Genomic DNA, 15,112 nt, shown 5'->3' with positions numbered 1-15,112 from the left:
CTTGATGAGCTCTAACCATCTGCTGTCTCATATTAAGGTCTTTCTGGGTGAAGATGTATTTGAGGCTTTTGTGATCAGTGAAGATTCGACAGTACCCCGTAAAGGTAGTGTCTCCAGATTTTTAGGGCAAATACTATGCGGCCAATTCTAGGTCGTGTGTTTAATTGACTTCATATGGCTTCAACTGCGGAGCATAAGCTATGACCTTCCCATTTTGCATCAAGAACACAACCCAACCCATTTTTGGACGCATCACTATACACATCATATCCCTCATTCCCGTTAGGCAAGGTTAGGACAGGGGCTGATTTAACCTTCTTTGAGCGTTTGAAAGGCTTCTCACTGTCCTCATTCCAGTTAAACCTACAATCCTTCTTCATCAATTGTCATAGGCTTTGCTATTTTGGAGAAGTCTTTCACAAATCTCCTATAGTAACCGGCTAAACCCAAGAAACTTCTTATATCTGTGACATTCTTTGGGGTAGGCCATTCACTCACGGCTTTGATCTTTGCAGGATCTACTGACACACCCTCCTTGGAGACAAAGTGACCCAAAAATGACACCCTTTCCAACCAAAATTCACACTTCGAAAACTTTGCATATAGTTGGTTGTCCCTAAGTGCCTTTAAAATGACTCTCAAATGACCCTCATGTTCCTCATTGGTCTTAGAATAGATCTGTATATCGTCTATGAACACAACGACGAATTTTATCGAGGTAGGGTCGGAAAATCCTATTCATAAGGTCCATGAAAACTGCAGGTGCATTGTTAACCCAAAAGGCATACCGTAAACTCATAGTGACCATATCTGGTCGAAAGGCAGTCTTAGGTATATCATGATCAACAATCCTCAACTGATGGTAACCGACCTTAAGTCTATTTTGGAGAACATCCCGCACCCTGAAGTTGGTCAAACAAGTCATCAATCCTAGGTAATGGGTACTTGTTTTTCACAGTGACATTGTTCAACTCTCGATAGTCTATACACAACCTCAAACTACCATCCTTCTTTTTCACAAACAAGACGGGTGCTCCCCATGGTGACATGCTAGGTCTAATATACCCTTTGTCGAGTAGTTCCTCCAACTGGTTCTTCAACTCATTCATTTCTGCTGGAGCCATTCGATATGGGGCTTTCGAAATTGGTCCAGTCCCAGGTACTAGGTCAACGGTGAACTCTACATCTCTCCTTGGAGGCATACCGGGTATTTCTTCAGGAAAAACATCTTGAAACTCTCTGACAATGGGCACATCTTCAGGCCTCAACGGATCATCCTCAACTCTTCTCACCGAACACATAAATAGGGGCCATCCCTTGTCTACATAGTTCTTAAGTTGTAAAGCATTGATCACCTTAATCCCGGGTTCTCGAGGTATTCTCCTATATGACACTCTTTTTCCCGAAGGTCCCTGTTCCACTTCTGCGCATCGCAATCTATCTTAGCCATGTACTTCCCAAGCCAATCCATCCCCAAAATAAGTCTAGGTTGATAAGTTAAACTCTATCAGATCAGAAGGAAAGAAACCCTCACCTATTTTAATGGCACTTTTAGAAATCTTTTAGAAGCATTAACAGTCTCCCCAGAGGAATGACTATAGGCATAGAAATCGACTCAGACTCGACAATGCTAAAGTTCTAAGTTGATGGGCAATAAATGACAATGATGCTCCAGAATCAAATAATACTTTAACAGGAGTGGAGTTGATAGAAAATGTACCCTGAAACATCTCTACGAGCTCTTCTTCTCTAGTCGTCATCATATACAGCTTCCCCTTGCCCTTATCTTGGGAATTGGTTGCATTGTTCCCATTAGAGATGTCTGTTTGGTGTTGGTGAGGCTTGGATGTATTAGAATTCCCATTGTAAGCACTTCCCCAATTTCCATTCCCGTTTCCATTTCCATTACGAGGCTTGTCCCCATAATTCCCCTTCTTTTGGCCATTGGGGTTCAGTTTGTTCTTCGAGTAGCACTCATATGCTCTATTTCCCAATTTCCCACATTCTCGACATTCCACCTTGTTACCCTCACAGTCTTACCAGGATGGTTGTTAGGGCACTTTCTACACCTATACACACGCTCAGGTCTGCGGTTATTGGTGTTTTATTGCGGTTATTGTTGTTGGGATTAAGTTTTGTTATTGGGTCCCTTACCGAAATTCCTTTGAGGGTTTGATGGTTTTGGTTCCCATTATGCTTCTTCTCAAACTTCTGGCCCTCGGGTTTGGATTATCTTTCGTTTCTCACCTGCTTACCCCTTCTCTCTCTTCTGATGGCATAAAGATGAGCAGCTTTGCCAAACACTGATCTAAAGAGGTGAATGTATCTCCTCCCAGTCTTCCTTGCAGGTCAAGGGTAAGTCCTAGTTCGAAAAGTGAGGCTTTAGCTTCCTCAGTAGGTGCTATTTCTGGGGCAAATCTTATCAGCTTAATGAATTTCCGGTAGTAATCCTCAACAGACAGAGTCCCTTGTTCCAACATCATAAATTCCTGGGCTTTCTGCTTCTTAAGGTATGGAAGGTAATATTTGTCCCTTTTGAAGGTTTCCCACCCAAAACCAAGTTGATTCAATAGGCTGTTCTTAGCTTGGGTCCACCAGAAATGGGCATCTCCCTGAAGGTAGTAGCTAGCTAAGGGCACAGTTTTCTCATCAGGGCAGGATAGGGTGAAGAAAAGTTTGTCGAATTCCCTAACCTAGTTCTCTAATTCCTCAGGTCCCCCTTTCCCATTCAGTATCGGTGGGTTCCTATGGGCAACCTTTTCAGATAAATCCCCTTCACGGTTGTGACCTTGGGCTAGGTTAGCAGTGATTTGTACCAAGTCACGTATCGATTGCTCGATATTGAGAGAGGTTTCAGGTGTGCCTTCCGTTCGAACCATTCTACGCTGAAATTAACATAACAGCTATTTCTGTGACGTACACATAATCTTTTACTCATCTAACGATTACACATTGCACATGTAACCATTTATTGCAAACAATTACTAAGGCTGTACTGACTTGCACTACGATCATCTTAAATAAGATGCCACAATCAATAATAAAGAATAACACCATGTACTATTATTGAAAATGGAAATGTAATGCTTGTAAAGAAATACCATATATATATAAATAACCAAGTAATGCTACTCACTATTCGGCATGCAAGCCTTACTAACACTGAAATAAACAAATGAATAAATACGACAAAAAAAAAAACAAAAGTCCTAATCCTAAATATATGACCAAAGGAATTATGGACTATGGCGGCGAGCTTCATCCTCTGATTCAGAATCCTCTATCACTCCTTCCACGTCAATTTCATCCGCATTAGGCTCGTCGTCCTCAATGGCTATATATCATCCAGTAAGGGTCCTTGGTCTTCCATGGGGTCTTCTTCCTCGATGGGACCCTCTTCCTCAATGGGATCCTCTTCCTCAACAGGATTTTCTTCCTCAACAGGTTCCTCTTCATCAACAGGGTCTTCGTTCTCAGCAGGTACTTCTTCCTCAACAGGTATATCCTCTAGTGGGGGGTGGTTCATCATCCTCATTTTCCCCATCTAACACCGGTGCAGCCTGATCCCCGTCAACCACTACAATTAAAGTCCTATTGTTCCTCTCATCATCAGAGATGTAGGTGACGGTTCTAAGGTTTTGATAGGCATTAGGTACTAACTCGTCCTCAAACGCTTGGTATCTTGGCCTCTTTGCAACAGGTGACGATGGTGGTACAGGTTTGACCCTTGGGTTCTCAGAACTCCCATCTATGGCCCTAGTTCTCGAACTTTCCCCTACTGATGAAGTAGAAGGGTTTTGACCTCTCGTTTCACGAATCCTCCACTCATTCTCGCAGTCTTTGAGGTCAGCTAGGAAATGTTTTTCAGTAGGAAGGTTTTGGTATCCGTACGTATGCTTCTCTCTGTTGAAATTCCCCTCTGCGGTCCACATATCTCCATACCTACGATGCACGAATCTATAAGGCTCTATGTCTGGGACATATCGAAGCATAAAGTGTATCCTAGAACACTCAAACCTTAACCACTGCTCCCCTTGCATGATTCTATAATCCGTGGCAGCCTTCATCTTAAAATTCCAAACATCCCAATCCTCCCCTACTGGTTGTTTCATCAAGTAATCTTTACAACCTATGTCGTGAACCATCTGCGAAAATAAGAAAATAAATAGTCTAAGCTTTTGTATATAATAGGGTTTAAAAACATATATTATATATATGTACATGTTTAGGAGCTAAAATGCTCATTTTAACTTTGAAATTCACATGTAGGATTAAGATCGGTTCGACCAATGAAATAATTTTATACTAAAATAAGTTTTTAGTCCAACATCATTTTGACCTATCCTTGTACACTCTCTTAATCTAGTCATATTTTAAGATTTCAAGAATCTTTCACAATTTCAATTAAACAAACAATCAACACATACGAGTTCAATGCACGAAATGAATATGCAGCTGAAATCATTCGTATGACTTAATGCACATAACATGATCTATATGCTCCTATCCCATACTACCCATTTTGGACATCGTTTTAAAACGTCTTTGAAAATAGGAGCTTCTGGCTATGATACCAGTTTTGTAACACCCCCAAAATCCATACACGTCTACAGGTACGTCGCATCGACTTTGGGAGTGTTACCGCCGCTATGGAACGCAAGACATAGATAGAAAAACGGTAACTCAAATCATTGTCTCAAAAACTGAAATGCAGCGGAATTAAAAATGTAAATACAACTCGGGAATCATCGACGACCCATTTTATTCAGACCTCAGACGATTTAAGTAAGTTCTAGAAAATCCAATAATACTTAATTCAAATTGTTTAACTTCAAAACTAAAGACTAGCCCCCGTATGCTTGATATCATGCAGCAGCACCAGCACACCTAGTCTGCTCCCCATTGTAGCGTCAATGGTTCATCACAGGTCAACAAACACATAATAACACACAATCAGCTATGCTGAGTACGTAATGAACCATTGAATACATATAAGCATAAATGATGCACACATGAACAATCGTAAGCATGATACTACGTTATGTTACATCCTTTAATCTTCCTTTATTTGGCATCGAACGGTCACCGTCATCTTACTAGAATCATATGGGCTACTGAATCCTTAATAGACAACTTGGTCTATTAGATGAAATGCATATACGGTTTTGTTCCGTCTCACACCCATCACCTTAGTATGTATACCCCAAGATCGAACGGAACCTTCCGCCTACTTGAGTTATCAAAAATATAAGGACACTACTGTCGTCACAGTAGGCCTGCGTAGAAGCGTAGGACAAGTCCCACACTCCCCCCCATTGTTCATCACTTGTAGGGAGTCCAGCTATAAGTTATTGCCATAATTCACTTTAATACTGTCCATTCATTTCATAACCACATAGAGTCATTTACATGTTCTCTTAGTTACAATGCTCAAATCGTATCTCTTGTAACACTCTTGTTACACTATGGATACATAGAGTCATTTACATGTTCCCTTAGTTACAATTCTCAAATCGTATCTCTTGTAACACTCTTGTTACACTATGGATAAGATTAATAATGCACATATTTATACTACGATAGAATTACGCATTCCAATGCAACATATCGATTTCAAATTACAAATGTCTAACCAAACAATCTTAACAATCAAACATTCCCTATCATGCTTCTAGGTTCCAATAGAATAGATTGCAACCTAATCATGATACTAATACTTGGAATTAAACTGGTACGCGTACGTACCTTGTAACGGAGAATTTTCGCTATCTTAATCAAACGTTCCGCTTATGAAATTGGGACCTAAACCGTTAAATAAAAACTTTAGTGCTACGTCGTTGATAACATTAACAACTACTACATAACTAAGACTATAACGATTTAATAATTCGAAATAAACGATAGTTAAACCCCTTGTTCGTGAACTTTCGTTACTTTTCTATTCTAATGAGTTTAGCGTCTTTTAGGAGTCAACGTTAGTGAGCGAACTAAACTTAGCTAGTGTAATTAGTCCACTACCTTTACCAAACTAATTAAGTCATAAGTCCAACCACGTCTTATGTCCAAAATCTTAGGTCCAAAAGTCAAGTCTTATTTCCAAAAGTCAGATTCGCATAATAAGATGGTACCTCCAACTAATAACAGGAATATAATTTGTTCTACTTCCCATCTTACTTAATTACAAACCTAAACCAGCTTCTGAACTAAAATTAGAATAATAAGTTAAAACTAATTAACTTGAATTACTAATTAACTAATTATATCTTAACATAATTATGAAAACAGAAAATATAGTTAAATTAATACAATATATACCTATTAGGTTTTAAACCCCTGACTTTCGCTGGCAAAACAACTCCGGCGACCGACTAGCTGCGCTCCACCACCCTCGCACAGCCCTTAGCACCACCAAAGCATCCTTACAGCCCGCACACAACCAACCCCCTCGCACAACCTTCGAGCTTCTCGCACCCCTCATCGCTCGCACGTCGCACAGCACTGCACAACGCTTCGCACAACTTCGCGTCCGTCGCTCGCTCGTCTCGCACAACCCTTCGCACGAGAACCTTGAACCACGTTCGACTTTGCACACTCTCGAACTCGCACCTTTTCTCGCACTCGAGCCTCGCACAACCACACCCTCGAGCCTCGTCGAAGGCTCGCACACACACTGCACTCTTCGCACCCTCGTCGCACACACACTCGCACCGCCCGTCACTAGTCTCGTGCAGCATGCATTCTCGCTCGCACACACTGCAGCGCCACTCGTCGCACACCTCGACAAGGATCCGAGAAGGAGCACTGCGAGGGAGACGAGGAAAGGGAAGAATAGTGAGAGAGAAGAGAAAGAACAGCGAGAGAGGAGAGGAAGAACAGCGAGAGAGGAGAGGAAGAACAGCGAGAGAGGAGAGAGAAGAAGAGGTGAATGACGGCTGAGGGAGGAGAGAGAGAAATTTAGGGTTTCCTAAATTTTCTCTTCTTATTTTCCTTTTATACCCCTGATTATAAAGTGGCAATCCTGGGTCAAGTGAACTCGGTTTAACCTTTATAAATCCGAAATTAACTAAACCGACTCATATTATTATTATTCTATTCTTATTATTTTGTAAATAATACTAAAATACCTTTTTATTAACTTCTTTATATTTTCTTAATTATAATGAATTAACTCCAAAATACGGAGTATTACAGCTATGCTCAGTTATCTCTGAAACTAGCTATGTTATTTTTACTTCTGGTTTCGGCGAATGAACCTTGGAGAGTTATTTAGAATTTGTTCTTTCACTTCTATCTCCCTCTTTTTTTATAGTTATTTACTACAACAATTATGATTTGAAAGTCAATCCAGGACAAGTATTCAGATCTATTATGACATAGGCGCACGACTGTCAACGGACATGACTTAACCCAAATTAACACTTGAGATGGACTCTATTCGAGACTAACCCTTACACTATTGTGTTTCACTCAAAAATTAATACAATGGTAAAAAATGACCTAGATATAAGTTAGAGTTTCTAATGACACTTAATACTAGATAACTTTAAACTATCTTAGGACTAATGCTTTGTCGGTGTATTATTGTATGATTTCTCTCTTTTCATGGAAAATAACAATAATAAACATCGCCCGCACTCTTGTTTCATAAAATTAAGGTCGTACAATCGAGTACTACAATAAATAGATACTTCAATATCAACTACCAATAATAAAATAAAAGAAGTCAAATAAAGCTCATAAAAGTCTATTACGGTTAAATTATCAATTAATTAATTGAGGAGGAGGGATATAACAGAAACATCAACCAGGATTTTTCAATTACCATAAACTATCAAAATTTTCAATGTAAAAACCTAATACATAAATTTGAATTTGAATATAATAATCCATCTTAAATAATATTAACACAAAAAATTAATACAAGACTTTTTACCCCAATTCAATTTGATGTTGTTATGAGATTTCTTGTAGGAAATTATTTAACATTTTTTTTATAGAATTTGAATACTTAACCGAATAGGTTATTTTTGGGTCAGGGTAAGTTGGGTTTGACTCTTATAACTTATTTTCGATTTTTTCATATTCAGCCATTATTAAATACACAAAGTCTTAAAAAAGGCAGTCTCACGTTAGTCTTAACGTGAGATCTGACCATCCCAAGAGATATACTTCCTCCGTTTAGAAATAGTTGCACCATGTCTAACTTTCACGCATGTCAATGTATGATTTCAACCATTAAAATCTTTAATTATCAATAAGTGAAAGTTATAAAAAGTTTATATTAAAAAAATTTATATCGAGACAAATCTAACAAGACCCCACATGACTATGATTTTCCTAAAATATAGATCACCAAAGACAATCTAAATGTAAGATGTGAATAGTGCAGAAAATAGAAATGGTGCAACTATTTCTAAACGGAGGAAGTATATCTTTAGAAAACGGACCGCGTCTCACAAATTCTCACGATAATATTATGGCGAATTAGTTAATATTTTTGGTGAATTAGTTAAGTATTTTAGCACAATAATTTAGATATGTTAATCTTTATGTAGACTTCCATTTTTTTTTTTAGTTAACATATTCAATACATTAGTTAGTGTTGTTCTATAATTAGTTAAGATTAATTAAGCATTATTTTGATTTCTAATATAAACGAAGAAACAACTTTTTTACAAATCTAAAATGTCAAATACAAAAGACAACCTAAAATAATAACTTAAAACAACGTGGCATTTGGAGTGATTATTGTACCAATTTCAGTTTAGTTATTGGAATTTTTTTTTAGTCTTCTCAAAATGACTTTTCTTTCTTGCACTTCCTCTCTTTATTTTTGAACCATACGGGTATAAAATAACTAATGTAGTTGTACTTGATGAGCATCATTCTTCTACGATTGATTTTGTAGTTAAGACTTTGTTTATAATTGCAGTAGTATTTTTGTAGACTTCTTGGAGTGCCTTTCTTGCATCTTCATTATCTTGACTTTCGAGAATGTGATTGTAGAACTAATTTTTTCGCGATTTCATATCGCCATGGGGTTACATTGATTTATCTATTCATTTCTCTTTTCCACACTTTCCTCTTTACATATGTAATCCACCTTTTGGACATATACTTATGTAGTATTTTTGTGATTGAACGCATGTGCATGATTCTCAAGGCATGAAATACAACAATCCTAGCAGCATAACTATTACTTCATAACATTTAACTATTACAAATAAATTAATAACTAATGACATCTAGGTATTAGTTATGTTTTTCAAAAAAAAAAAAAAAACTTTTAAATGCAAAAGAAAGTTTTCAGTACCAAAAGTGATCTGATCTGTTTCTTCAAAGTTTTTGCAAGTGCAAGTTATCATCTAACAATGGGCAGTATATATTATCCTTTGTGATGAATATGTGTTAAACTCTTCTTTCACTTCAAACATGATAATCATCTTATCAGGTGAAAAAACAAAGTAAATGTTTGTGGATATTGTAATTGCAAACTCGTGCTCAAATATTTTACTTACATCCAAATTAAATATCCAATGCAGGTTGATGCAGAGAATGGAGGAGGAAAACAATATAGGTTTTAGGGTGTCTCGATGTATTAGAGAAGAAAGAGATAGTGTTTATGTGTGATACTGAAGTTAGAGTCAATAAAATGCATTATAATCTGGAATATATGATATAACTAATATACTCTAGCGCTTAACTACTATATTCCAGCGCTTAACTAATATATACTTCAACGCTTAAGTAATATATATATACTTCAGCGCTTAACTAATTCATCCATAAGCAATTTAAGGCTAGCATAACTAATAGGTGCAAGCGCTTAACTAATTCTACTGTTAGTTTGATGCATGTGCGCGATATCAGCATGCCATCAGCGGTCTCATGTTAACACTAACGTGAAATCGTCTCTCCAAAAACGAACTCTATTAAATATCGAGTTCTAATATCGCGTTTAAGACTCAATTTTATGGGTCAATTTACAAATTTGCTTCAGATCGAAATGAAATTCGCCGTATCCAGCCACAAGTATAAAAATAGGGAAAATTCGTCAGGTACCCTTGAGGTTTGGCGTAATTCCCAAATTACCCCCCACATTTGGGGAATTCCTCAGATACCCCTGAGGTTTATGTTTGGGCTCAAGATACCCTTACTATGGACGAAACCCTAACGCCGTCTGGTTTTCCTTCTCTCTCTCTCCCTAATTTTCTCTCTCCTCCCATTCCCACGCCACCACATGAAACCCCCCCCCCCATCACTACGGCGCCGGCGACCCTAACCCCTCCCTTCCCCATTCCCGATTCCCTTACCCACGACGTTGGCGCCGGCCAGGATAGCAAAACAACACCCTAGGGTGGTGCCTAGGGTGATTTTGAGGGCGGGTTAAAGGGTTTGGGGGCGGCGTATCTGGGTGGGGAAGGGGATGGGGTCGACCCACAATGAAAGACACGGAAGGGGTGCCATTTTCGATAGGGGGAAAGGGGGGAGGGGGTGGTGTCGGGGTGGGTGGGGTGGGGGAATTGAGAATGGGGAAAGGGAGGGCTAGGGTGGGTTGTCGAGGGTGGGGGAACGCCGGGGGGTGCTGCTGTTATGGCCGACGAAGGGAAGAAGGTGTGTTTGCCGGGGGTGCTACTGTTTTGGCCGGCGAAGGGAAGAGGGTAGGGTCGTCGTCGCCGAAGTGGGTGGTGGTCGCCGACTGTTGGCCTCCAGCTGGGGGAAGGGGGTTGGCAGTGGGTGGGGGAATGGGAGGAGAGAGAAAATTGGGGAGAGAGATGGAAAACCTAATGGGGTTAGGATTCCGTCCATAGTAAGGGTATTTTGAGTCCAAACACAAAACTCAGGAGTATCTGAGAAATTTCCCAAATGTAGGGATAATTGGGGAATTACGCCAAAACTCAGGGATACCTGAAAAATTTTCTTATAAAAATAAGACAGCTATATATTTTCTTTTTCTGGGAGCTAACAGATCAATCAATATGACTCATTAACCCAATTTAATTTTGGAATCATGTTATTATCGGTTCATTCCAAGAAACACGGGGTCATTAATTAAAGTTGAGTCCTATTGTGATGTGGATTATATAATTAAGATAAATCCAATCATGCATAGCCTTTAACCTTTTTATTTTTTCAACCAAATCTCATCTTATTAAAGTCGTCCATTTTTTTCTTTCTTTGGTTTTTTGTTCTTTGACGGGTACTGCAATTGATATAAAACGTGATTATATTTGTCATATTTCTAAGCAGACAGACTGGAACACACTACGAGCACAAAGGCAAAGCATTCAGAAATCAGAAGAGAGAGAAAAACTCGTCTGCAAAACAAAGAAAGGGAAAAAAAACAAGGGAACAAATTCCATAATTCTAAAATTTTTCTATACCCAAATTATTATTCATGGTTTCTTCTCTAGCAATTGTAGCATATTCTGTTTTCAAAGATGCAGCTGGAGTTGCTGGTAATTTGCTTTTTCCCCTTTAATTTTCTGAAATGAAACTTTTATTGATACTTTCTTGACTTTATCTTCTTTCTTTTGTGTCATATAATTTGGTGATTTCTTCTATTATTTGGGCAAGTTTCATCTTTTTTTGATGTTAACTAATCATTGGAATTAAAGCTTTTAGGATTATTTTCGTTGACTTTATTGTTGAAGGAGTCAAAGACTAAGAGAAGAATTTAGCTTTCTGGAAAATTGTATTAAACTATGAATTACAAAGACTTAACATTTAATCACTGAATTATGCTTTTAAGAATTTGATTTTGAGTATATGCTGTAGAACGTTGATAGTATTTATGAATTCCTCATTTTGTGGATGGCAAAAGATAATTTCTGAGAAATTTAATCATGAATATATTGGTTAATTGTTGTTGAGAAGTTCCTATATCATATCCTAGATGTAACAGAGTTGTAAATTAAGTGACATTTTTGTATGGAAAGTACTGCGACTAATATACAATCGTAGAAGCTAGATAAACAATAATACATAAATATATACTTGCTGAAATGCTTCTCTCGAGAAACTATCACATGAAAGAGAGAAACGTTTCATTTATTTCGGGATGGAGGAAGTATATATAAATAGTCAGTTGAATTTCAATATGCAGTCATAGTTATTGAATATACAACTGAATGGATATATTTAGTTGGGTGCATCTCGGAGATGAACCAGATGGCCCTTGGTTCGCGTCATTGTCGTTATAATTATGGTTTTGATGAACCAGATAGCCCTCAGTTCATGTCATTTTCCTTATTGTTATGGGTTTTTAGATTATCTAAAGTGTTTTGTATATTACAAACTTTCATCTGCATTATATTACAGGGAACATCTTTGCTTTTGGGCTATTTGTCTCACCAATGTGAGTTTTTCCACCCAAAATTGTTTTGAATTTGCAACCTTACTATGATCCATGTTCAACTTTTTACTGAGTATTACTAATTTTCTTCTACTCTGTACAACAGACCAACCTTCAGGAGAATTCTCAGAAATGGGTCAACAGAAGAATTCTCAGGATTGCCATATATATACACCCTTCTGAACTGTTTGATATGTGCCTGGTATGGGTCACCCTTTGTATCAGTTGATAATATATTGCTTACGACAGTCAATACGATTGGTGCTATCTTCCAATTAGTCTACATAACCCTCTTCATAACATATGCGGATCCAGAAAGAAAGGTTTTTAATCGTTCCCATTTGCCTTTTACTATTGATTTGGATATCATCTGATTGGTTTATTAGTTAATTACTCCCCATTTTTGTTATGTCACAGATGAAGATGCTTGGTTTGCTAGCTGCAGTGTTTGTTTCATTTGCCACATTAGCCATCCTGAGCTTAGAAGTCTTTGAATTTTCTTCGAGGCAGATTTTCGTTGGGCTTATAAGTTGCGCTTCTCTCATTTCGATGTTTGCCTCCCCACTCTTTATAATTGTATGTCTGTCTGTCTGTCTAACTTTCTATATTTCTGTTTAAGCTGTTCAACTCTAATTTTTGCAGTTTTAACATAACCCACTTTTGACCATTTTTTCTTATTGATACAAAAAAAATGTTATTATGCTTAGGAAGCAGCATCTTTTGCTATATTCTGATAGACAATAATGACTTCTGCAGAGATTGGTTATACGGACAAAAAGTGTTGAATACATGCCATTTTACCTTTCGCTCTCTTCCTTCTTGATGAGCATGTCTTTCTGCGCGTATGGGATGTTTAACTGGGACGCATTTGTATATGTAAGCAAGCAAATATTTTCATTTTACTGTAAAAATCTGAGTCTTGTATATTCTACTGAAAACATATTTGCTTGTTTTCCTGATTTTGAACATCAGGTCCCAAATGGAATAGGAGTATTCCTCGGAATCACACAATTGGGATTGTATTCTTATTACAGTAACAAATCAAGTGAAGATCGTGAACCTTTGATTGTTTCCTATTCATGACATTCTTTGCTGAAATTCACAAGGTACAACTTCCTTGACGCTTCTCATTCTTAAACGCTCACCTCGTCAGAAAAGATAAAAATTTCGGCATGGCATGCATGAGTTTTGCTGCGCCTATTTGCAGGAAAACTGGTATATATGTATCAGAAGAGCAACAATTTTATTTTTCTGTGTTGGCAAAATCCTTGAAATCAGTTTTCTTTTTTCAGTTCTTTCTTCTTCAGCTATTTCTTCCTATCACATTGGTCGGCGATCATTTTCCTTTTAGCAATTCTTTCTTACAGGTTATGGCAACCTGATAATTGTTCTGGTTGATTCATGCAGAAAATTTTCCCTACTCCCTATTTAAGGAATGGAAAATATTCTTTTTCTTGTATCTGTAAAGGATCTTCAGCATAGTTTGTACTTATTTTTTTTGGGTGCAAATGATAATTTTTTATTTGTTGATTTATTCTTTGCACAGACATTCCATTAGTCCAATGAGGAAGAACTGACAAATTAAAGTTTCCTGTTTTTTTACCCTTAATGCAAAGTTTTCAAATAACTTAATACACTCAACAAATGCTAATTAAGACTGAAAAAATTGTGATAATATACAGATGATATTAAGATTAATGATAAAAGGGCCTCTCTGGTTCAAGTTCAACTGCTGACCAATTACAGAAGCTGAAGTAATCATGAATGTTTTGAACCCAGCCAAGTGGTTTTACACTCGAATAACTCTCTTGATCAGTTGCAAAACCAGTCTCAATGCAAATGCAGATGCAGTGGCGGATCTAGAAAAAAATAAGTAGTGGGTTCATTAAAAATTATCAATTTTAGTGGTTTCAAGTAATTAATTTTACAACAAAATCTGACAAAATTCTTAAACTTTATAAAGAGAATTTCCAAATTATTCACAACTCAAGCGGGTTCAATTGACCCCATTATTTCTATACTAGCTCTACCTTGGGATGCAGCTGCAGTGTAAGGAGAAGCTAGATAAATCTGCCCTTCTTTATGTCCCATTCGTCCGGGGAAGTTCCTACATGTTGAGACCCACGCCTAAGATAAATTATATACTTATGCTTTGTTCTTCTCACCTTAGTTTAATTCGAGGAAAAACAGGCTCACATAAGCGCAAGTTAATCTTTGAACCATAATTCAAAGAACTTCTAATAGATGTAAGAGCTGATAAGTTGAGATAACTACGAAAATAATCATAATAATGCGTAACGAGATTTATCATCAACAAAGAAAATAATTATTGTAGAAGATGATTTTTAATAATTATTTATTGATAATTATGGATATAGCAATACTATAAAGTATAATACTTCCTTCATTCCAATTTAGTTGTGACACTTTTTTTTCACAATTCATTATGCACATGGGGTAAAAAGGAAGAGAGGAGAACGAAATGAAGGACCTCATGATTTCCCACTTCAGTTTGGAGGGAGTCTTATAAAGTGAAAATTTTCCCACTAAGTCAGATTTGTCTTCACCAAAAAAAAAATTGGAGCCAAAATTTTCACCAAATACCCCCGATAAATTAAGAAATTCACCGTATACACTCAATGTTTCAGAAGTGCACCGTATACCATTGAGTTTTCGAAAACGTGCACCAGATACCCTTTTCCTAACTATCATTAACCCACTGTTAGCTTTATTTACGATTTTGCCATCATTAAGCCC

The 15,112-nt window shown here is 37.4% G+C and overlaps 1 protein-coding gene across 2 annotated transcripts; it reads left to right on the top strand.

Annotated features, from left to right (window-relative positions):
- Positions 1-11,184: 11,184 nt before the first annotated feature.
- On the top strand, positions 11,185-13,889 carry LOC104891291 (bidirectional sugar transporter SWEET2). Of its 2 annotated transcripts, XM_048642889.2 has the most exons (7): positions 11,185-11,459; positions 12,322-12,358; positions 12,462-12,678; positions 12,773-12,931; positions 13,112-13,231; positions 13,328-13,461; positions 13,648-13,889. In XM_048642889.2, the coding sequence occupies exons 1-6, from the start codon at positions 11,399-11,401 to the stop codon at positions 13,436-13,438; spliced, it is 705 nt and encodes a 234-aa protein (XP_048498846.1). In that variant the 5' UTR covers positions 11,185-11,398; the 3' UTR covers positions 13,439-13,461; positions 13,648-13,889. The 2 variants fall into 2 exon arrangements, with proteins under 2 accessions (XP_048498846.1, XP_010675263.1); XM_010676961.4 differs by having other exon boundaries at positions 11,188-11,459; positions 13,328-13,889.
- Positions 13,890-15,112: the final 1,223 nt, after the last annotated feature.

The sequence above is a fragment of the Beta vulgaris genome, chromosome 4 (genome assembly GCF_026745355.1).
Source record: "Beta vulgaris subsp. vulgaris cultivar EL10 chromosome 4, EL10.2, whole genome shotgun sequence".
In the NCBI taxonomy this organism is placed as follows: domain Eukaryota; kingdom Viridiplantae; phylum Streptophyta; class Magnoliopsida; order Caryophyllales; family Amaranthaceae; genus Beta; species Beta vulgaris.
Note: the sequence above shows the minus strand (reverse complement) of the source record. Positions and strands in the feature narration are given on the sequence as shown.